Raw genomic sequence first — 25,694 nt, forward strand, 5'->3', positions numbered from 1 at the left:
TTTTAATCAGCCTTCTCAAAAAAATGCAAAGACTAGTGATTTCCCCAGGGATGACCCATGAGTCTGAGTAGCCTGATTCCAACAAGGGAGAAGACCAAGCAATTTGGAGAATGCAAAAAGAAAAAAGGCTTTCTCCCACCCTTTTATATCCAAGAAAGATTAGCTTTATATTTATATTATTATTATATTTATGCTTATATTCTTCAAGATCTTAATTTTCCATTATTAAAAAGAACAGTTTTCATTAGGGGGGAAGAGGGGAATATTGCTATTGCCACAATAAATATAAAATTACTAATGTAAGGAAAGGACTAGAGTAAAGGGTCCCCCTTCCATGTAGTGGGGTCTACCTGTGTCAAGTCTCATTAGACTTGAAAGGAGGCAGAAAAGACATTTCTAGCCTCTTTTTCCCCTTAAGAGAAAATGGGGTCTAGAAGCCACTACTCTATTCTCCTCAGAGAGGGATCCTGGGCTAGGAGTGTATCTTTCTTCTCACTTAAGTATTCTTTATCTAATAGATGTAATCAAGTTCCACCTAACTTTTTATTGCTTTCTCATTTTGGGAGGAAGGTTGACCATTGCCTACCTAATACAAGTTCGAGAATAAACACAGAGAATAGCAAAGAAATACACTTATCCATATCATAGCAAAAGAGAAGATATACGTGTGTAACACATATATGTATACATATATAATATATATGATAATATAAACTACACGACATAGAATAAAGGAACACTCCTATTGGGAGCAAGATAGCTCAACCAAGAAGGAGTCTTGAAACCACCTAAGGGGAAGTTCCCCAAAGTGTCTAGTGTAGCAAGCTTGGGACAGGGACATGATGGAGATTACCTGCTCTTCTCATGTCTTTCTTCTCACAATCTTTTCCTTCAGTAACCTAAAGTGGGGTTGCATCATCCATCTTCTCTCTTCAAGCTTAAGGAAGACTCTTGCTTGGAGGCTGCTGAAGGGAGACTCTTTATTGTAGAGTTTTCAAAGAAGTACACCTAGAATATTTTCACATATTCATTTGTGTTCACGTATGCATTTAAATGTTTGTAAATACATTTGTATAACATATAAATACTTGTTCTGTTGTCAAAATACTTTCATATTGCATTGATTTAAAATTTATATTTATATTAGATATTAGCACTAGCAAAATTTTAGTATCTTTGTGTATAACAAAATATAATAAATGTATACATTGAACTGTTCCTTTGACAGGGAATTACTTCAGATTTGTTTCCTGGAGTAAAGTTGCCTAAACCAGATTACAATGATTTATTGGCAGCTATTAAAGATAATTGTGATACAATGAATTTACAAATGACCAAATTCTTTTCTGAGAAGATCCTACAAGTATTCGAAATGATGATTGTACGCCATGGTTTTATGATTGTTGGAGAGCCCTTTGGAGGAAAGACAAGTTCATATCGAGTTTTAGCTGGTGCCTTGAATGATATTTGTGAAAAGGTAAGTACTATATAAGCTAAATATAGCTCACCAAAGGATTTTTGACATAGGTTAACATGAAGCAAATGTTTTGTAATATAAACATTGTATTAGCAAAACAAAGATGGCATTGCAATATTTTGGGTGAATCCCTCATTCCTTCAATCAGTATTTCATTTCTTCAGCATATGTTAATTTAGCCTCTGTTATGTGTATTAGACACATTACCTTCTAAGAATTTATAAAGTAGTTTAGAGATATAAGACACACAAATCCAAGGTTGATTCTAGATGCACATACAAGGATCAAATGAATAATTGTTATTGCCTGGTCATTTAGTAGAATCCAAATCTTCTTGACCCCTTGGAATTTCAAAGATATAGGAGTGGTTTGCCATTTCCTTCTCTTGCTCATGTTACAGATGAGGAAACTGAGGCAAATAGTATTAAGTGACTTGCCCAGGATTACACAGCTAATAAGTATCTGAAGCTATATTTGAACTCGGGCCTTCCTGATGCCTTTGGCATTCTATTCATTGTGCCATTTAGCTCCACCCCCCCCCCCATGAAGAAATGGAGTCTTAAGTGCTTATTAGATACCAAGCACTGGGAGTTAAATATAAGCTGTTCATGGAGAAACAAAACCCTTTTTTCAAGTCCCATCTACTTGTTGACTCAAACAGTATCAGATAGGTGACAAAGATTTCTGAGGATTTGTGGTATCTGGATATTTATAACTTATGGATGCCCTTCTGCCAAAGAAGGGGACCAATATCATAGTTATCGATTGATAAGGAAATAAAAATTTAATATAGCAAAGGAGAAGGCCAAATACTGGAAGAGCATTTGAAAAATGGAAAGCTTCCACTTTTCCAAGTTATTGAAATAGGAAGAAAGTGTGGTGCTGTGGACTGGGTGATTAAAATTAAATTGGGAAAAAGAAGAAACAGGGGGGTGAGAGGGAAGAAAATAGCTAGCAGGTTCATTGGATTGAAATCCAGGTCTGGAGCAAATCTAGCCTTAGACACTTTCTAATTGTATGACCCTGGGCAAGTCACTTAACCCTCATTGTCTAATCCTTATCCCTCTTCTGTTTTGGAACCAAGTCATGGTAATGATTATAAGACAGAATTTAAGGGAAAGAAAGGAAGGAAGGAAGGAAGGAAGGAAGGAAGGAAGGAAGGAAGGAAGGAAGGAAGAAAGGAAGGAAGGAAGGAAGGATAGTTGCTAATATGTTTTTAGAACTTAATCTCTGAATATCTTGTTTTTCTGTATGTGTGCCTAACTTGATACCATAAAAAGATTTTTGGACCCTGACAAGTCTTAAGTGGTTGGTCTGGGGTGGGCAGATAAGAGGAATCTACCAGAAGACATTAGTATTTTTAGCTGTCATGTCATACCATTCACTCATATTTGTAGTTCCATGTACACTTTATTGGATCATTTCCATTTGAATTGTTTGAAATTGGAATTAGGGTAGCTAGATTCCTGAATTCAAATCTGGCCTCAAATACTTACTAGTTGTGTGACCTTAGAGAAAGACACTTTACCTTGCTTACCTCAATTTTCTCATCTATAAAATGTGCATGAAAAGGAAATGGCATACCATTCCAGTATCTTTGCCAAGAAAATCCTAATTGGGGTCACAAAGAGTCAGACACAACTACTCAATAACTATACCTCTCTTTTATCCTATACTTGTAAAGCTGTTTTTTCAAAAAATTCAAGTGTAGAAATTTACATTTGCTTTTTATTAAATTTTATCTTATTTTCTTGGCTGGTAATTTTAACCAAGCTAGAATGGGGAAAACCAACTCTTTTCTGGTTATTTATGCCACTGAGCATGCAGATTTTTATTTCAGAGCATATGGCTAAGTGCATTTTTGGAGGACAGCTCATTGTAGGACTCAGCATCCTAAGTAATGCTGTCTCAACAGTATCTGGCCATATGGTCCTTCGTTCCTGATGTTGGACATTTTTGTCCTGCTCCATAACTGAGCCAGCTGCCACTGACCCAAGGGATATGTCTACTTAGGGAAGAATCCCTTCACAGGTCTCAGTTAATCTTGGGGGGGGGGGGACTAGAGAAAGTTAAGGCCCAGCCTGTTAAGCCACCAGAAGGTTGCTGTCTTAGAATGAACCCTGGCTCATAAGCAAGTCACTCTCTCGACTCCTTTCTGAGATTTGATATTCCCATAGAAGAAATAGTACAAGCCATAAATGTCAATTCTCATACATTTCCTCTGTACCATCGTCTCCCACTCAGTGGACTACTTTCCATGCTTTGAGGAAAATACAGTAGAGAGGTGGACTCATATGATTTATATGTGACATAAACCTTTTTTTTACATTAAGGGATTGATGGAAGAAAACAAGGTTCAAATTACTGTTATAAATCCCAAGTCAATAACTATGGGTCAGCTATATGGACAATTTGACTTAGTATCTCATGAATGGTCAGATGGTATCCTAGCAGTAAGCTTTAGAACATTTGCTTCTTCACAGGTAAGTATTCTATATTTTACCTTCAAATTATAATTAAGGACATGATGTTGTTTTTAATATCATTTCTTATATGGTTTTTCATCATTTTAAAAAATGTACATGTATAATTTGTGTTGTTTATTTACCACAGATTGCCAGTCACAGAGCCTGGCTTTTCTTAGCATGGGTCATGGGAATGGGCATTGTGAGTACTTTTTATGCTGTCAGAGGACCTGACATTGGACACTTAGTGGGAAATTGTAGAGAGAGAGAAGAAAAGAAAATGCCTGAGGAGAGAGAGGCACAGGGAACCTAGTAACTCCAATTCTCTTCTTCCTTGGTAAAAGAAACAAAGACCAAAAGTGCTATCCAAGTAGCAGATCCCAATTAAGTACCATAATAGCATTCCTATTTTTTACTCTTCACTTCTGTTTGCTACCACTTCTGTCTTTAGTTTTCTTTAGGTACACTCTAATAATAATAATTTCAGGTTTCATTCACAAATCTTTGAAAAGCACTGAGAAGAAAAAATTATAGATTTGCCAATTCCCAACTTTGGGGATGGGAGTCAGGGAGAAGAGAAGTATGTGCCTGCTGTTAACTGTGGGTTAATGCCATTCACAAGGGACAAAGTTCTGCAAAAAAAAAAAAAGAGAGACTACTGGTAGGACAAATAGTTTTTCTCAAGGTCATACTCAAAACAATGTCTCCATATCCCTTCACAATATATTTTTCTTCACCCATAGGAGCATTCATTAATGCAATCCCCTCCCAGGAGCAAAGCAAAACATCTTTCTCAGTCATTTCCCCTCTCTCCTCACCAACTCTCTGGCAGGCTCTTCTTTTCCTGGGAGACCAGGAAGGGTCTCTAATATCCCATTAATCTAGGACTCTTAAGAGACTAAGATTAAAGATTGGATTTCCTTACATGTCAGTTCTGGGTTTCAAGTGGCAAGTAAAAGGTGGATATGAGACAAGTGATCAGAAGGGTACCTGTGAAAAAGCATCTAGGAGGGAAAACATGGATTTTAAGATTTTAAAAACAATCAAAACCTAAATGGAACAAAGTTAGAATGGGGTAAAGGAACTCATCAAGTACTTGAATGCTCCTATGGGTCAATTATAGGGACTTTTTGGTGTCCTTCCCAGATGTTAGTGCCTTTTCCTCTGAAATTACCTTCCCATTTATTCTTCTGGTTTTTACATGTAGTCTACCCCATTAAACTGAGAGCTTCTTGAGGACAAGGGCAGTGGGCTTTTTGTTTTTTGTTTTGTTTTGTTATTTTGCTTTTCTTTGTATCCTCAGTACTTAGGATAATGCCAAGAACATGGTAAACAATTAATAAATGCTGTTTAACTGACTGGCTTTAAGCTGGGGATATCAGAGAAGACTTTATGGAGGAGATGATTCCTGACCTGGGACTTGAATGAGAAAGATTTTAGCAGGTTTGGAGGTCTGGAGAAAATGAATAAATTTGGATAAACATAGATAAAATTACCAGGAATTGGGAATGGCCTAAATGAATATTTTCAAAGTGGGAGAGAGTACAGGACAAGAACTGGAAACAGTTAAGAGTCCCAACTGGCTGGGATGTAGAGCATAGAGTGTGAAGGTAAATGTTATGAAGAAGGCCAAAATAGAGAATAATGGAATGACTGCATCAGTGCTGGTTCATCACTACTATATATAACTAAAAATCCATACTGGTTGATGAGATGCTTCATAAAAGGTAAGCGTGACTAGGATCAATTGGAAAAATTCTTGCTATTCCTGCATCTCTTGATTCCTAGAATCCTCCTGACCACTCCGATGTTCATGTATCTTAAAAAAATTTTTTTAAAAAAACTAACGATGTTGTCTTGGATAATATTTTGCTTTCTGAGGTCATTTTGGTAAAGGTAGTAAAGAAGAGCTCACCTATATTGTGTATTTGTCTGCATATGCACATACTTAGAGGGGAAGTAAGAAAAATGGTTTTAATATAGAACTATTGCTATATGGCCTTGCAAACCATACAAATGAGAATTCCCTTACTGTTTGGCTTTAGTACAGATTTATTTTTCTAATCCTAAAGCACTGTAAAGAATTCTACAAATGTAAAATAAAGTGAATATTGACAATGACTAATTTTAGCAACTTTAATTTTGGGAAAGATACTGTACATCTTGATAGATTAACACTACAGACAGGTTTCTGCTATAAATATAGCTATTTCAGTTGTAAATTGGGTTAGAGCAGGGGTCGGCAACGTATGGCTCTCGAGCCATATCTGGCTCTTTTGAGGGCCAGATATGGCTCTTTCTGCAGGAGCCATAAAGTCAATTTTTTTTCAGGCGCTGTTACAAGAGCACGCACTGTGAGTACTGTACGGCTCTCATGAAATTACATTTTAAAAAATGTGGCATTTATGGCTCTCTGGGCCAAAAAGGTTGCTGACCCCTGGGTTAGAGGATTATTTTTCTTTGATATTAATTTCCAGGAATACTTTTGCTTTTTCTAGATGAGTTTCATAACTTTTCTTAATTATTGATCTAATATTTAAAATGTTATCTTTTCCCCTTCCTCTTACCCCTAAATTTGTAATATAGTCTCCAGATAGAAAATGGTTGATTTTTGACGGACCTGTAGATGCAGTTTGGATTGAGAATATGAACACTGTTTTGGATGATAATAAAAAGCTATGTCTAATGAGTGGAGAGATCATCCAAATGTCAGCATCAATGAGCCTAATTTTTGAACCAATGGATTTAGAAGTGGCTTCACCTGCTACAGTAAGTTCTCCTATTTGTTTTATTTATATTTACAGAGTATAAAATTTTCAACATAATGTGATAATTTGGCAATGTCTTCTAAAAAATATATATATATTAGTGGAGTCATCAAATCATTTCTGCTAAGGAAATTTTTCTTGATAGACTATACTAAAATGAACACAAATATTTTACCTAATATGCTGAGATTCAATGGCAAATTTGAGATTCACAAATGATTTCCCTCTCATGTATTTTTAATCATGTTGGAAGTCAGATATTGAGAATTCAGAGAAATTATCTTTAGAATACTTATCTAAAATATTTTATATGGTTGTAGACAATAATATGTAATATGTAATTTGCATATGAGTTATTCTTTTCATAAATACCATCATGAAAATAAATAGTTATTTTCTTTCTTCCTCAACAGGTTTCTAGATGTGGTATGATTTATATGGAGCCTCACATATTAGGCTGGAGACCACTGATGTTATCTTGGCTAAATATTTTACCTGCTGGTATCGGTTCTCTTCATAAAGAATTTATAGCATCCTTATTTGACAGAATGGTCCCAGTTGCTGTTGAATTTGTTAGAAAACATACAAAGGTAGGAAAAGTAGGAGTTTTAAAGAATTTTTTAAAAGGAAAAATTGAAATTAACCAAAAAAGTATTTTCCCCAGTTAGTTTCTCTATATATAGTGGGTGCATTAATTTTGTCCATACAAAAGCTTTCAACTTCATGTAATCAAATTATCCATTTTATCTTTTGTAATTGCCTCAGCTCTTTATTTGGTTAAGAATATATACCCTATCTATTGTTGTGAAATATATGACTTCCAAATGAATGAGGCTGTAAACATATCTTTAAGTGATCTAAATTGTAAAATATAATTGCTTCCCTTGAAGATTTTTAGTGTGTAGAATTTGGGGGAGGGTTGGTTCATTTGTTTACAAAATAAATCTAAAATAAGTGATGTATTAGACTTTCACTTAAATTGGAAATAGTGTATGTTTGATGCCAAATTTAAAAGCTTCTGTTAGTAATGTCTTTCTGATTTTCAGGAATTGTCTCCTACATCAGATACAAACTTAGTTCGTTCTTTAATGAATCTAATGGACTGCCTGCTGGATGATTTTGGTGATGAAACAAAATATAAGGCCAGAGGTGATGGTGAAATTTATTCTGTGCTTGAGGTAAGGAAAATTATTTTTTTTTAAATTTTAAACCCTTAACTTCTGTGTATTGACTTATAGGTGGAAGAGTGGTAAGGGTAGGCAATGGGGGTCAAGTAACTTGCCCAGGGTCACACAGCTGGGAAGTGTCTGAGGCCGGATTTGAACCTAGGACCTCCCATCTCTAGGCCTGGCTCTAGGAAAATTATTTTTAACAACTCTTTGCTTAAAAATTGAAATCCCATTTTTTCCTTAATTTATCAACAACAATCCTCTTTCTCCTGAATATTAAAATTGAGTGGCAGAGTAGCTATTAAAGTTGAATGAGCATGCAGAGCATAAGAAGTAAAAACTAAAAGCTACAGTATGCCAGAATGCTGCTATTATTAGAACAATTTATAGTTTTCCTTTATTTTTTTTTGCTTGAATGATAAATACACTTAAATCTTTGTAGTCTCCAAGAAATATTTCAAGGATTTCTCTAAATTTATTTTTCACCAATATAGGGGGTTTTTCTGTTTTCATTGACCTGGTCTCTTGGAGCTACTTGTAAAGAGGATGACAGGTTGAGATTTGATGCAATTGTTAAAGAATTAATGAATGGACCAATTTCAGATGAAACCAGAAGTAAATACAAACTCCTGAGTGGTACCGAAAAGATGGCTGTAAAAACTTTATCTATCCCATTTCCCAAAGAAGGAACAATTTATGAATATCAATTCATCAGTGAGGTGAGATTTCTGAAAGAAAACTTACTTGCTTTTCTGAAAATTTTTATTGTGTAATAATGACTACATTAACTAATATGTGTGTCAAGCTTTACATATTGAAATATTTAATTCTGTCAGTTGTTCTGTAATCTTGTACAATTTTTAAAATTTAAAAAAATTCAGTGTATGAATTACAAAATTGACATTTGACCTCTTAAAATAAAATAAAAGCTTTGGTGCCTTAGTTGCGTTTTGGGCAAAATCTCTATTAGAAGTTTCCTCATATTTATATAATCATTTGCATCTGATAGTGGTTTAATTTACAAAACACTTTCACATGCATTATTTCATTTGATTTTTATAGCTTTATGAGGTTATCAGGACAGTTATTATTGTGCCCATTTCTCAGATAAGTAGAGATTAAATGTTTTACTGAAAGTCATAAAGATAGTATATGCTAGAGATGGGCCTCATTTTCCTATTTTCTGACTTAAAATATTGCATTCTTTTCACTATATAATAAATCCTATCTATTTATCTTACTGTCTATCTGTCTGTCTATATATATATATATATATATATATATATATATATATACATAGAGAGGGGGGCAGAAATGGGAATCATCTTCTTTATAGAAGTATAAGCTGTTTATCACATAATAGACAGTCTTGGGATTTGAACCCTGGACCTTCTGACCCCAGGTCTAGCACTCTAGCTATTATTCCATGCCATTTCTAACAGATCTCCTGTCTATACAATGACAAAAAGTATGTTGAGAAAGATAAAGGGGTACCTGAATATGTTGCTGTTATTTTTTTGGATCTGCCCTAAAAAGCATCTCACTAAAATAAGTGGTTCACACTGATGTAATATTTAATTTAATGATTTTATGGCATTGGGTTATATGTGTTTTAAGTTTATTTATCCAGCAGGTCTTTGTTTACTCCTTTATACCTTTAGGAGTTAAATAAGTAACCAGGGCCAGAATTTCACTTAATCCAACTTTAGGATCACACTCCTGGTTAGAATTTCCCATTTTTGAATTTCTTTATGCTGGTCTTTATAAGCAATATTTTTTGCTAAATAATAGAGTCAAGTTAAAAACTTTTATTTTCTATATATTTATTAGATTTATAAATTTAATTCTATACAGTAAACTTTAAGTCTTTAATCTCATTCATTCAACTTCAATGAAATATTCATGATAAAACCTTGTGATGTTAGTCTCTTACTCATATAATCTGAGCAGGTATTAAAGCTAATTTATCTGCCCAAAACACTACGATTTTCTTTTCTTTTTTTTTTTTTTTAACTCTTACCTTCTGTCTTGGAGTCAGCTCCAAGGCAGAAGAGTGGTAAGGGTAGGTAATAGGGGTCAAGTGACTTGCCCAGGGTCACATGGCTGGGAAGTGTCTGAGGCTAGATTTGAACCTAGGACCTCCCGTCTCTAGGCCTGACTCTCAATCCACTAAGCTACCCAGCTGCCCCCTCCCCAAAACACTACAATTTTCTAAGAGTTTATGGGTGAAAAATTATATGATTGACTTGTAATTATCTAAAGAAGTTCCATGCTGTTACTTAAACAATAAGTAAATCCAATTTTCTCAATACTATTGATTATTGAAATCATCAGTTATTGGCATGAGATTATCAGTTTCCTGATATTTTAAATAGTTTTTAGCTTTTTCTTTTACTTTATATAAAAAGGTAGCCTTGCTTCCTTGAATTTTTAAAATTTAAGTCTGAAACCTAGTATTGCTTGTTTAGAGAATCAAGCAAATGTATAAACATCTCATATTTTATATAATATGCTTTGTTTTTTCCAAAAGCTGAACAGAGCCTCTCTTTAAAAGTATACATTTCTAATATGCAGTATTTGACTATTTGTGGAGTATAGGGCACAGGACGATGGGAAGCATGGGTAGAGAGACTGGCATTAGCCCCTCCTATTCCTCGAGATGTGATGTTTAATGAAATCATTGTGCCAACTCTGGATACAATTAGATATTCTACGTTAATGAGTTTGCTGACTACACATCAGAAACCTTCAATATTTGTGGGACCAACAGGAACTGGGAAGAGTGTGTACATCATTGTGAGTATTATAAAAGTTTTCATTTAAAAATGAATGGTGTGATCTTCAAAATTGTAACAAAAGCTTCCTGAAGGAGCTAGATACGCATGTATATGTAACAATGAACATGAGGGAACATATATAAGTATTTGAGTGGATTGAGAGCCAGACCCAAAGATGAGAGGTCCCAGCTTCAAATCTGGCCTCAAACACTTCCTAGTGTTGTGACCCTGGACAAGTCACTTACCTCTTATTTCCTAACCCTTACCACTCTTTTGCCTTGGAACTAATCCACAGTATTGAGTCTAAAATGGAAAGTAAGGGTTTAAAAAAGTAAATTTGAAATATTTTTCTACTTTTACCAAGGAGAATGTTGGGTAAGTAGTTATTAATTTTGGTAACTGCTTAAAAAATGATGTTCTTGTAAGAGTCATTTTCTATCACTAATCAATAGCCTCAATTACATAGGAATATATCTCCCTTGAACTGTTTTTAAAATTAAGTAATATTGTTAGTCAATTTTATTATTTTTAAGCTGTGACAATAATGTAATGCAACTGAATTTCATGAGCTATTTGTAGAATTAATAATAATAGCTGGCATTTACATAGCATCTGCTTTATGTGCTAGACAATAGTCTAAACACTTTGCAAGTATGTCATTTGATCTTCACAGCCTTGGAAGGTAGATACTATTATTATTCCCATTTACAGATGAGGAGATTGAGGCAAACAGCAGTTAAGTAATTAGCACAGGATTATACAGCTAACAAGTTGTCTGAGGCCAGATTTGAATTCAGATCTTCCTGATTCCAGCCCAGTGCTCCATTGCTCTACCTGGTTGCCTCTTATTAGCGGAATCACTTTATTATCTCACTCCTCCTTCGAATGACAATTCCATCATTATCACTTTCATCCAGTTTCAGATCTTTCATCTATTAAGTATGCCCCAGAAATTCTTTCATTTCTGTCCTGTCTTTTCCCTTTCCACTGCCACTACTATAGTTCAAGTTTGTTGGTCTTACAGTAATTTCCAGAGTGGTCATCCTGCCTACCGTTTCTCCTCTATATTAAATCTATTTCATTACTACTGTCATAACACTGCTGCCAATTTATTTACTTCAGGTTTTTTTTTCCTGATCTGGCCATTCTCTTCTTCTAAAACATTCCTTGACTATTGATTACTTATCAAATTAAGCAGAAATTTCATTACTGGAATTCAATACTCCCTGGAATCTTTTTTCTATCTTCCATCCACTTTACCTACCATTTATTTCTACTTCCTACAACTACCCTTCATGGCAGCCAACATGGCCTAGTTTCTAACTGCATGGTACAATGGAAGTCATAGCACTTTATTTCAAATTCTTTTTTTGCTACTTACTACCTTGTTGACCTTGATCAAGTTATTTATCCCTTTGGGGTAAATGAGGAGGTCAGACTAGATGATCTTTACATTCCCTGCCTTATAGGTCAATGATACTATGACCCAAAACATGCTCCTATGCTTTTTCAACTCTAGTCATTGGCACATTTTATGTACTCTTTGTAGAGAAATATTTGTTGATTAATTAAGAGTTCATTAGGAAATGGGGTTAATTATAAAAATTTATTAATAGGTAGATTAGAGAGATGAATGAATTGGGTTTCTTTAAATCTGAATGGAATCTCAGAGATGATTGATGGGGGAGACTTTTCCCAAGGAGCTTTGAGAAAGACAGTTGGTTCAAGGAAGGTTATCCAAAGGGTGGCTCTGTGAGTTTGGAAAATCTTGGTGAATTCACATCCTGAAAAACCATCTTATCAGGCCAAAGGAAATTGTTGGGTGCAGTACCTGTGCTCGTCCCAATAGGTGGCAGCAAATCTGAACTGTTTGAGTGGACAAGGCAGTGGAATTTCTGACCAGCTGGAAATCAAATCTGAACAGCAGGAAAGATAACCCTGACTTATTCTTCTCTATTATAAGTTTATATTTTAGATTAGGATAGATTGATAAGGAATTTGGGGTTTAGATAAATAGGAAGAGAGTATAGGCTTGAATCTGAGGGAGAACCAAGTCCTTGCAGACCAGATTAGTTGGTGGTTATAGGTAGAATTTATTAGAATAAGGACTTTACATAAACATAAGAATTACTTTTCTACCTGTCTTCCTTTTACTTTACATTCCTTAATTTTATACCTACAATAAATTTTTCTAATTAACCCTATGTCCTAATGAACTCTTAATTAATTAATGAATATTTTTCTACATCTTTCACCTAGAATACCCTGATTTAACTCTATTGTCTCCATCCTTCAAATGCCCCCTCTTTAGAAAATTCTTTCCTAGTATGTTCACAACAAGATATGAGCTCTTCCTATTCTAAAATCCTATAATAGTTCTTTACCTGGAGTACACATAGCCCCAATGAACATATGGATAGACTTCAGAGGTTTATTCACTTGAATGGGGAAAATGACATCTTATTTCAATCTAGTTGGTTTCATTTGTAATCTTGTATATTTTTTTTCATGCATTTAAAAATATTATTTTAAAAGGGTATATTTCATCAGACAACAAAAACATCTGTGACACACAAAAAGGGGTTGAGAATCTCTGTCCTAAATCATTTTATTGGAGTTATTATCAGATTCTCCTTTTATATATAGTTATTTGGGTACCTGTCATATCCCCACAGTAGCGCTTATACCTTTTAAGAGCAGTGATCGTGTCTTAGTCTTCTTTGTGTCTCTCACAGAAGTAGTGCACAAAATAGATGTTCTGTGAATATTTGTTGAATTGAATTATATGTAGCTGAGACTGAGTAGGAGCCAAGATAGGGAACATTTTACTCCCTGCTATCATCAGCAAAGCTGTTTCCATGTATTATTTCCATATATTGTTCAAACGCATCCCTTCTGGCTAGCAAACTCCTACACTATTTATCCTCCCAATCCCAGTAATACTGAATCTGCAGCTGCCTCATCTCCCTTCTCCCAGTTCATACTTCTTGTTTTCTCATCTTCATCAGCCTCAACTTTACTGTTTTAGTTAGCTATTTCAGCTTTAACATAGAGTGGTGGCAGAATCAAAGGAAAAAAGGACCATATGAAGATAAAATTAGACTATGGCAAGACTGGATATGGCAGTAAGAGAGAATAAAAAGTTGAGGTGATATATAGTTTGTAAGCCTAGAAAACCAGAAAGATGCTGTTGCCTTTGAAAGTAATAAGAAAGTTAGGAAAGAGTGAAGGGTTTGGGGAGAAAGATAATACTAAGTTCATTTTTGGACATGTTGAGTTTACAATGACTATGGGATATCTGGTTTGAAATGTTCAATAAACAATTGAGGATGCAAGACTGGAGGTCAGAAGAAAGGTGAAAGCTGAATAAATAGACCCGAGAATAGAGATAACAGACTGTAACCATGGCTGGTGATGAGATGTCCAGTGAAATAGTAGAGAGGAAGGAGAGAACAGGGCCCAGGACAGAGTCCAGTGAGCATATCCTTGCCTGGTGGGCACAACCTGGATGAAAATCCAGCAGAGACTGAGAAGGCAAGAGGTCAGAGAGGTAGGTAAAAAACAGAGAGAAAGAGAAGAGGGTGATCATCATTGTCAACATCTGTAGAGAGGTCAAGAAGGATGAGGATTGAAAAAAGGTCATTAGATTTAGCAATTAAGAGATCATTGATAAATTTAGACACAGTTTCTTTTTAATAATGAAGTTGGAAGCCAGGCTCTAGCAAGTTAGACAGAATGAGAGGAAAGGAAGTGGCAGCACATATTATAGACAACCTTCACGAGGAGTTGAGCCATAAAAGGCAAGATAGCTGGTGATAGAGGACAGATCAAGGAAAGGTTTTTGAGGATGGAAGTTTTAGAACAGCAACATATACTAATTGTAAGCTATTCAAGTAGAATAATACTGATCACAAAATAAAAATTATTAAACAAAGCAGTGTTATTTTAGGAGCATATGCAAATCTCATTTTCCTAGGTGGTTCAAATGAAGTATTAATAAAATTGTTAAATGCTAATGACTTGGTTAACCACATAATTAGATTTAGTTTACAGAAAGGATAAGGGTGAGGGTAGGCAACTAGGTGGTACAGTGGATAGAGTGCTGGTCCTGGAGTCAAGAAGACTCATCTTCCTGTGGTCAAATCTGGCTTCAGACTCTTACTGACTGTGTGACCATGGGAAAGTCACTTAACCCTGTTTGTCTCAGTTGCTTATCTATAAAATGAGCTGGAGAAGGAAATGGCAAATAACTCAAGTATCTTTGTCAAGAAAACCCCAAATGTGGTCACAAAGAGTCAGACATGACTGAACCAAAACAACAAAGGTGAGGATATATGTTGATGGATTAATCTTAGAGTGATTTATAAGATTTTGGTTGCATTAAACCTGTTGTAGCTAATGAGCCCATAAAGTCATGTAATTTGCACATGTAACCCCAGTTCCAAAGATCGATGTCCTCTTTTTGAAGGATGTGCTGCATTCTCCTGTCAGAATCAGGGCAGAGCAGGTAAGAGCAAGAGAGAGAGTCCTTAATCCTTGCCCTTTCTTCAAGCTTTGGGTCTCTTCAAGTTTTGGGATAATCTCCTCAAAACTTTTTATTTAATTTTGTATGTGTAGGCTTTCTCTTTGTCACATGTTTTAGACTCTGCTTTTAGAAATAATACTTTTTTGAATAATGTTAAGCCAAATATAGTTCATTTCCAATTTCAAAAGTATTTTGCCACCATAAATTATTTAACCATTTTTTTTTATCTCAAAAGAGCATTACTGAACTGATGCACACTGAAGAAACTAGTTCCAAAGTCACATCTGTTAAAGCAGTCTACAAATAAATGGTCCTCTTTTATTAGAAAAAGATAGATAGATAGATAGATAGATAGATAGATAGATAGATAGATAGATAGATAGATAGACAGACAGACAGATAAAGGATTTATTAAGTGCTTACTCTGTTCCAAGAACTATGTGTGCTAACCTCTGGAATTACAAATAAAGGAAAAAAGAAAGAACCTGCCCTGAAGGAGCTTGCATTCTGATAGGAGAAGATACCACACAAAAGGGAATGGGAAGGTAGAGAGGTCCAGGAAATCTATAATTTTTACTCTGCCATTTTAGGCTAATTTTCAAATATCTCCTAAATTTTTACAAGTGGGTTGGGACCAGAAATATTTAAAGCTCCTGAGAATTTATAATGAAGGAAGAATGAGCTTACTGCACACAAATAGCCATGCATATGGGTATTCGCATACCCGCATAATTTGTAAGCAATGTGACTGATTTTCTAATGAATTGCATCCAAGTGTTTTGCAATTTAATTTTGTTTTTTAAGGAAATCCAATTTAACATCAAAAATTTTAAACTTCTTAGCTTATTTGTGATATAATTAAATCTTGCTTAAAGTTGTTATGAAACTTCTATCAGTTTAATTTCAGGCAGTGGTAATGATGTTTAGTTTTGTTTGAAAATTTATAAATTATAAACATTTTTTTCCTGTTACAGAATTTTCTTTTAAATAACTTGAACAAAGAGATCTATAAACCTCTGCTAATTAACTTCTCAGCACAGACTACAGCAGCTCAAACTCAGAACATTATCATGTCAAAGCTAGACAAAAGGCGAAAGGGAGTTTTTGGACCTCCTGTGGGCAAAAAAATGGTAATGAATCCTTTTTCTAATATGAACAATATATAAATTATTATTTGTATACAGTTATCATCAGAACAAGTTTTATTTTTAAGTCTAGAACTACTAATTAAGTCTAGATCTACACAGGTTTTGTATTTTTCTATTTTATTTTTAATGAAAGAAATGGGTACAAAAATAGTTGCATAGAGCTAAAAATTATGATGGTGCAAATTATTATTATGATTATGATTGTCAATAGAAAATACATAATATTAAAAATTTATCTATTCTAATCTAATTGAATAAGCTTCATTAGCTATGAGAATTCTTACTTTCTTTTTTTAAAACAAGTTTAATTAATTAATTTGGAATATTTTTCCATGGTTACATGATTTATGTTCTTTCTCTCCTCCCTCCCATAGCCAATGAGCAATTCCACTGGGTTTTACATGTGTCATTGATCAAGACCTACTTCCATATTATTGATATTTGCACTAGGTTGATCACTTAGTGTCTATATCCCCACTCATATCCCCCATCGACCCATGTGATCAAGCAGTTGTTTTTCTTCTGTGTTTCTACTCTTACAGTTCTTTCTCTGGATGTGGATAGCATTCTTTCTCAGAGGTTCCTCAGAGTTGTCCTGGATTATTGCACTGCTGCTAGTAGAGAAGTCTATTACAATTGATTGTGCCACAGTGTATCAGTCTCTGTGTATAACATTCTCCTGGTTCTGCTACTTTCACTCTCTCAACTCCTGGAGGTCGTTCCAGTTCACATGGAATTCCTCCAGTTCATTATTCCTTTTAGCATAATAGTATTCCATCACCAGCAGATAACACATTTTGTTCACCCATTCCCTAATCGAAGGGCATCCCCTCATTTTCCAATTTTTTGCTATCACAAAGAGCGCAACTATAAATATTTTTGTACAAGTCTTTTTCCTTATTATCTCTTTGGGGTATAAACCCAGCAATGGTATGGCTGGATCAAAGAGCAGGCAGTCTTTTAAAGCCCTTTGGGCATAGTTCCAAATTGCCATACAGAATGGTTGGATCAATTCACAAATCCACCAGCAATGCCCTAATGTCCCAATTTTGCCACATCCCCTCCAACATTTATTACTTTCCTTTGCTATCATGTTAGCTAATCTGCTAGTGTGAGGTAGTACCTCAGAGTTGTTTTGATTTACATTTCTCTAATTATAAGAGATTTAGAACACTTTTTCATGTGCTTATTGATAGTTTTGATTTCTTTAGAATTCCTACTTTCTTAATTCTCTATCTTCATCTGCTCACTTCTTTCTGATGATGCCTTTTTTTCAGATTACTCCAAATATTTTATATTCACATGTACATTTGTAATTAGATTAATTGTATATGGAGTGATATATGTATATGTGTGTATGTGTATACACACATATACATAACACACACGTGTAGATATTTATATTTTGTTTCCCCCATTCGAATATGTGTTATTTGAAAGCAAGGACTATTTTGTCTCTCTCTGTATACCCAGCACTTAGCTCCATGCCTGGAACATAGTGAGCACTTAATAAATGTTAGCTTACTGATTTTTTCACTGGCCATTGAAGCGTTAGCACTGTTTTACTACCATCTGAATAAAATAGTCTATCTCTATTCCCTTGTTTCTGACCATTTTGACTTTCATTTTTTATTTATTATGCCATATTTCATAGGCAATTTCGTTAAATTCCACAGAATGAATTATCTTCTTATAACACCTAGTACTATTATCTCTACATCTTAATCCAGGTCTGTGTTGACCTCTGTATTTCAAAGGATTATCATCTGTAAAATGAGGGAAGAGAAGCAAAGAATCTGTAGGATCCTGACCAGCTCTAAGTTCTGTAACCACTTCTGTGATAATTTCTCCTATCTATTTAACATTCAACTTCATTACTGTTCATGCTTGAGGTCATATTAAAACTGTTTTAGCTAATTTGTGGATTCTTGCAAGATTATTGAAAGATTATGTGGAAATAGATTGATAGTCACAGTGTTATGTGGAAACTAGTTAAGAATAACAACTTATCTGGCCCAGTATATTTAGGTAGAGTAGAATGAAAGATTGTTATGAGGATTAAATGAGGTAATATTTACAAAGTATTTATCTCACAGTGTCTGACACATGGTAGGTGTTGTATAAATATTGGTTATTATTATTATTATTATTATATGCAAGATCATGAGTGCTTATTTAAAATCTACCTTGTAAAAACATTTTAATAGTGTAAAATTTTTTTGGTACTATATTAATTTCTATATAAGGGTAAGTGAGAATTTCTGTGTCTGGTCCTGGGTCAGAGATTCTATCCAGTCTACTGCTTTTTGCATTTTCTTTGTCCTTAGAAATCCCAATGAATGTCTGCCTTTTAAATTTGATTAATAAATGAAGATAACAAGGATTCTTTTCCTGCCTACATGATGATCATCATTTGTTGGTGTGGGGAAGGGCTGAGAATTTGATGGATCATCTCCTAATTAATTATTTACCAATTAGAGATGTCTTGGGACATTTAAGGGAGGAGCTGAATAATGAGATCCCCAAAGAGTATATAAATATTTGATCCAGGAAGGAGGACTTTGGTCTTTGAGAAGGGCAATGACTTGTCAGTTTATTGGTTATGATGCTGGCTTAATCAATAAACTGATATTCTTTTTCCAAAATTAGTCTCTTGGAATAATTTTAATTGCAACAACAAGTACCAGAAAAGTTTAACCTACAGATATTTCAACAAATGAGAGTAATTTATATTAGGAATGGATTATAATAACTTTGGATTGAGTACTTTTTCATATATTGAAAAATGTCTACTTTTGAACCTCAGTTAGAATCTTAGGTAGGGCCAACTGTGTGTAGTTAACCTGATTAGGCACTTTTAATCAATTAAATTATTGATTGGTCAATCTGATTTAGTCTTTAAGATAGATTTTTAAAAAATTGAACCACTTAGTTCACATTTACTCTTAATTGATCCAGTTAATTTCTCTGTATTAGTTTTATAATAAAAATCAGAGAATCAACCACATTTTCGATACATTCAAAACTTAAGGTTGCATATTAAGATTCAAGTCATAATTAAAAATTAAGAAGACATGCATAGATAATCATGAAATTCTTACCAAAAATGTTTCTTCGTCAAGAATAAAATATTTGACAAAATTATCTGCATAATTATCTTTACTATCATTTTACTTTATCCACTTGGGAAACTATCCTCTGGTTTTCCTTTAGTGAAAGAAATAGGATTTCCCTGTAAATGACTGCTTGTTTATGCTCTTTATAGATTTCCTTAACTTGTCTTACATTACAAGATAATAAAACCCAATTGGTGAGACTGATTTTGTCTCATGTTACCAGGACACTTGTGTAATACAAATTGGTGTAATTCACCAATCGTAATTGTTAACTACTCTATGATAGGCATCTACTTCTAGTGACAGAATCTGTTCATAGACAGAAATGTGCTCTTTTCCATTCACAGTTTTATTCCATTTAACAAACATTTCTTAAGTGCCTACTTTGTGTAGAACTCTGCTTGGTGTTAAGGGAAAGAAATATTTAAATAAGACCATATACTTTCGTGAAGCTTCTTGTAAATACTGGAAATATAGATTTGTGAGTCACCTCCAAAGAGATGACACTGTGAGAGACTGAAATTTCTATGGCAAAGAATGTAAAGAGAGAAAAGAAGAGAGCCAATCAACTCTGTAGAAAATTAACAGTTAAAGTCTGGAGGAAGAAAGAAAAACCAGGAAAAGAACAGAAAAAAATGGAGCTAGGAGAACTAGAAGAGTGTGGTATCTCCAGCCAAAGAAGAAGAAAGCATGTAGACACTAGTAGTCAGAGCAGCCCTTGAAACCATATTTTATCTCGGCCTTTTCCTCTGCATCTTTTTATGGCTACCTTGTTGAATAGAGATTTCATATGACCTTTTATAACTCCATTGTTTCCCCCCATTTTTTCCTGAATCTTACCTTAAGGTTTTAAGGTTTCTTTCCCACCGGCTCACAGCCATCAGCTTCCTACAACTATTTTGTTCCTTTTTTCAAACTAATCTCTCCAGGAGAAGGGTGTGTAGAGTTTAGCTGAAATAAGTCTGCATTTTATGTTGACTGTCAAGACCTTTGTACACATATCCAGCGGCTCATATAGGATTTAAGTTCTTGAAATCATCCTGTGGCCAAGATGATATCCTCCTGATTGACAGTGAAAATTCATGCAAGAGAAGGTTTATCCTTTCAGTTTAGTTTCTTGTAGAAATTCCTATCAAATAAATATGTGTCAGCTTGATACGTAATAAGTTTCATCCATTTTATTAAATAGTCTCTAGCAGTTAATAGTGTCAAAAGCTACAGGTAGGTCAGGAAGGATTAGGACTCAAGAAAAACACTAGAATACCTGATACATAATAATAAACTAACAAATATTCTAGTTTCTTATCCATATGTGACCTATTCATCCATGTTTCCTTCTTCCTTCCTTTCTTCCTTCCTTCCATTCACCCATCCTTTCTTTCATCCTTTCTTCTGTCCTTTCTGTCTTTCTTGCTACATCTTACTGGTTATTTTTAAGAAAAAAACATTTTTAGAGAAGTTGCGATGGACACCAGACTACAAATAGTTGAAATCTGAATAGTGAGAAATTGAGGATATTAGGCATAGCCTACATTTCTAAGATGTATGACAGTGACAGATGGGCTAGAAGGCTAAGGGGAAGGCTTTTTTAGAATTGAAGAAACCCGAATACATAACTAGAGTCTTATGAAAAGCAATCAATGGAGCAGAAAATATTAAAATGCATGAGAGTGAGGTGATAATTAATGGAGCAAAGTCCTGAAAAAGGAGGGAAAGGAAGGCCTGGCCTTGACAAAGAATAGAAACACTTCATCTTACAAGATAGGTTTGAAAAAGGAGAAAATGAGGGAAGACCCTGAGAAATTCTGAGTAGGTATGGAAGAAAAGAATTAAGAAAATCATTCCAGTTTTTCTCCATAAAGCAGAGGGCTTCATCATCTACTTTAACTGTGGTGAAATATAGGAGGCCTCTTGAGGGAAGTCAAGGTTTGAAACAGTCTGTATGTGAAATGAGGTTTACAAACACACAATCATATTTGCAGAACTTCACATTTTTCCTATTTTTTAAATGAGTTTCTTAGAGGTAGCATGCTATAGAGAAAAGGGAACTAGATTTGGAATAAAATATTTGGGTTCAAATCTCATTTCTGTCATTTAACATTCCTGTAATCTTGTCCAAGCCACTAAATTACTCTTTGAGCCTCAGTACCTTCATTTGTAAAATAATAGGGATTGGACTGCATGGCTCTGAGGTGCCTATGGTCCTAAGTAGCTGCTTTTACTAGTAAGACCTCTGCTAGGATATGGTAATTCCAAGACAAAAATGAAATAGTACATATCCTTTATATTAATTCTATTTGAAATGTATAACTTGTACACAGATAAGTATAACGCATAGTAGTTTGAAGTAAAACAGAGCATTAAAACCTGGGAAGAGTAGAGACTGCACAACATAAATGGCAGCTGAATTTGGGACTGAAATAAGAGAAGGATTCTAAGAAACAGAGATGAAGCTAGGAGGTGTTAGGGAAGAGGGAAGAAGGAAAACTTGCATGAAGCAATAGAGGCAGAGAGATGAACTTTCAGGTTTGGGGAGCAGCTAAAAGTCTAGTTTGACTGTAGTAGAGAACATATGAAAAGGAATAATAATAAATAAGGCTGTAAAGGAAGATTTTAGCCAAATTATATAAGTGCCAGATTAAGAAATGAATATTTTATCCCTCAAGCACTAGGGAGTCATTGAAGGTTCTGGGGCAGAGGAATTGGATACTTTATGTATCTCAAGATTTTTCCCTGTATACAACTAAACAAAAATGAGAAGAAATATTTGTCCACAAATAGTACATTAATTCTGAAAATTGGGGTATAATCTGGGAATCTCATTATTTTAATTATAATTTTTAGGTTGTCTTTGTGGATGATGTAAACATGCCAGCCCGGGAAGTATATGGTGCTCAGCCACCAGTTGAATTACTTCGCCAGTGGTTAGATCATTGGAATTGGTATGATCTTAAAGATTGTTCCATGATTAAACTTGTGGATATTCAAATCATGTGTGCTATGGGACCTCCAGGTAAATTTTCTCTGAATTTGCAATAATAAACAAACAAACCATAGTATCTTGCAGACAGTATGATTTCCCCAAGACACTCCCCCACCTCCCACATTGAACAGGTTGGAATCTGATTGATTCTTATGTATGTTGGCCATATATGATATATATATTTATGCATTATATGTGTGCCTAGTAGTGTTTAATTTTTTTAATTATAAGCTTCACAAATATCAACCAACATTAATATTTCAATATCCAGAAAATAACATAGTGATTACATATGAAATTATCAATTTCTGTCATGCAGTTTTAAAAGTCTACATTAAATTTAATACAATAAAAGCCAAAACTTTCCTTCTTACCTTCTTTTGAATTTTCAGAATTATGTACTTTTCTGTACATTGTTTAATGCTTCAATAGTGCTCTTTTTTGTTCTTTTGCATCTGTTACTACTCACGAACTCCCACCACCTATCTATGATTGATATTTTAATTTATATTGTATCATGTTTTATACTTACATGATGTACTAGACATTGGCAATCTATAGGTGATCTTTGGTAGCTTTGTTGCCATCAGTGGGGCCCTATGAAAAATTACAAAGTAGACTAAGATGGTTTTTGAAAGTCTTTTCCCCCCCACTATCTGATACTCACTCTTCTGTGCTTTTCAGGTATCCAGCATACTAATGTGCCTCCTAAACCTGTCCAAAGCTCTTTGTTGTGGCTCCCCTAAAATCTGCTTGCTCTTGGAGTATTTCATTCTTCATGATAGCCCTTCAGTCTTCTCCCTTCTCAATTAAAAAAAAAATCATTCTCAAGAGGTCCCATTCACTATTTCTTTTTACCTCAGTTTAGTTTTACTAATCTGGTTAAAGTGATTCAGAGTAAGTGATCAACAGTGTGAATGGCCAATAACCTTAGGCCTCACTTTAAGAATACTAACAAATAAAAGCTTGTTAATCCAAATATGGATCTAGTTGATAGAATGGGTGTGCAAGATATTTTTGAGGACGGATACTTTCCCAGTTCCATGGGCTCTTTTTAAACATCCATCATCCCATCTATGTTATTCCATGTCTCTCTGGGCAGAATAATGGTGTCAGGTTGGACCACTGGGTTCTACAACCTCTAACACCATATTTTCTGAAGAGAGAATATATTTCCTATCTGATTTCTTTAAGAAGAGACAGAAGGCAAGACTGAGTTTAGATAATCTCCTCCATGCTGCTAGACATGAAGCTATCTATGTTTGTTAAGGTACATATATGTATGCATGTCTTCTAAAAGTATGGTATGGTAAAAAAAAAAAAGATTGACTTGGATTTAGAAGTTATGGAGTAAATGTGGCTTTGCCACTTACTGTGAAGCCTTGGACAGGTGGCATAGAATCTCAGGGTTTAAATTTCCTCATCTATAAAATGGGGCAGGAGTTGTAGGAAGGGCATGACTATTAAGATCCTTTGGGGCTCTCAAGCGATGGATTAAGTCCATACATTCAGTTCTTCCAGTTACTTGATTTTGTTTTGTCATTTTTTTAGAAACATAACTCCCATATTACTCAGGGTTCAATTGTACTAATAGTGGACAAGGATATCATTCTTTACACAAAGAATGTTTGTTGCAAATTTGTATTTACATGAAAGATGTATCAGGGAGTGATTTCACATATTTAAAATCCTTTACCAAAAAGATTTGCCAAAGGATTATTTTAACAAAATTTCCCAATGTGCACAAAATATGATAAAATTTTAAAATATTTTCTGAAACAATTATTGCATTTACCATGTATAATAAGGTATAATGTACTTATTATAAGCATCTGAGCAAAATTAATTGAGCTTTTTTAAAAGGGTGAATGGAGCTTTGTGGGAATGTTCTTTTTTATTGGGAAGGAGAGAAAAAGAAGGGCAGATGTGGAAAATGGAGTACTCCAGTTAAGAGCAGATTTTAGGGGAGCCCCAATGATGTTCTTTGAACAGGCTTAGGAGGCAGCATTAGTGTGCTGGGTGGCTGAAAAGCATGAAAGAGTGGGTATCATATACTGGAAAAAAAAGATAAAGAAAGACTTCCAAAACTTTATAGGTATGTAAAATTCAGCGTCCAACAAACTATTTGATGAAATTTCAAGGAAATTCACTTTATGGGAGTTTGGAGGATGCTAAGATAAGCTGAATGTTTGGCTATTTAAATCTAGACAAATTAAATTTTAGTCTTATTCACTGGCAGGTTTAAAGGATAATCTGATGCTTCTGGTCCTGATACAGAGATGAGCCATGTAAATGTACTGTGAAAAACAAAAGCAATGAATTGTCTGCCAGATCTGATTTCTCCTAGAGATTTCAACCTAATCTAAGACAAAGTCTACATAACTGTAGATAACAAGTATTCTGATAAAGTGAAAACAATAGCCCCATAGTCAAAAGTTTTTGAGACACTCAACTCTGCTAAATAGATTAGATGACTATTTACCCATTGCTTCAGTCTATTCTGTGCAAATTTTACCATCTGGAAAGTTTCTTCAGCATGTAAAAATTTTAAAGTTAAATGAGCACTTAGAAGTTTCATTTTGTTATTAACATTGTACTTTCCGATATTTAGGTGGTGGGAGAAACCCAGTCACTCCTCGATATATGCGGCATTTTAATATTATCACCATCAATGAATTTGATGATAATGCCATGTATACGATTTTCTCTAGAATCTTAAACTGGCATTTCAATATTTGGTAAGTAGATTTCTTCCCACTGAGAATTGTAAAATCCTTGGATAGCCCATGAAACCAGTTTTCTGGAGTTCTAAAATAAGTGGCCTAGAATTCATCTGTATATTAGTCTGGTTTCCCTAGTGCAGTGATGGGCAAACTACGGCCCTTGGGCCAGATGTGGCCATCTGAAATGTTCTATCTGGAGGGGTGACATTATTCCTAATCTGACGAATACAATGAGTAGGATACAATACAATAAAACTTCGAAAGAGTTGCCTTAGAAATAGACTAACGGATAAGCATTTCCTTTCCTTTGGCCCCCTCTTTAAAAAGTTTGCCCATCACTGCTCTAGTGGACTATGGCCATCTCCCAGATTAATTTAGAGATTATGGTGAAGGAGAAGGAAGAAGTACTGGCTCCTAGTTGAGATACCACAGAAACAAAGAACCAGTTCTTAGAAACTAAAACTTAATCTTTAACCTACCCATTTTTACTTTCTCTCTCTCTCTCTCTCTCTCTCTCTCTCTCTCTCTCTCTCTCTCTCTCTC

The 25,694-nt window shown here is 34.6% G+C and overlaps 1 protein-coding gene across 1 annotated transcript in view; it reads left to right on the top strand.

Annotated features, from left to right (window-relative positions):
- DNAH7 (dynein axonemal heavy chain 7) overlaps positions 1–25,694 on the top strand; it is a 371,101-nt gene that overhangs the window by 215,170 nt on the left and 130,237 nt on the right. Inside the window, exons 28-37 of the mRNA XM_044669069.1 lie at positions 1,229–1,477; positions 3,811–3,960; positions 6,529–6,711; positions 7,124–7,300; positions 7,757–7,888; positions 8,374–8,598; positions 10,478–10,675; positions 16,156–16,311; positions 22,290–22,458; positions 25,040–25,166. Of these exons, the coding sequence (XP_044525004.1) occupies positions 1,229–1,477; positions 3,811–3,960; positions 6,529–6,711; positions 7,124–7,300; positions 7,757–7,888; positions 8,374–8,598; positions 10,478–10,675; positions 16,156–16,311; positions 22,290–22,458; positions 25,040–25,166 (1,766 nt within the window). The remainder of the gene's footprint in view (positions 1–1,228; positions 1,478–3,810; positions 3,961–6,528; positions 6,712–7,123; positions 7,301–7,756; positions 7,889–8,373; positions 8,599–10,477; positions 10,676–16,155; positions 16,312–22,289; positions 22,459–25,039; positions 25,167–25,694) is intronic.

Source organism: Gracilinanus agilis, chromosome 3 (assembly GCF_016433145.1).
Source record: "Gracilinanus agilis isolate LMUSP501 chromosome 3, AgileGrace, whole genome shotgun sequence".
Classification (NCBI taxonomy): domain Eukaryota; kingdom Metazoa; phylum Chordata; class Mammalia; order Didelphimorphia; family Didelphidae; genus Gracilinanus; species Gracilinanus agilis.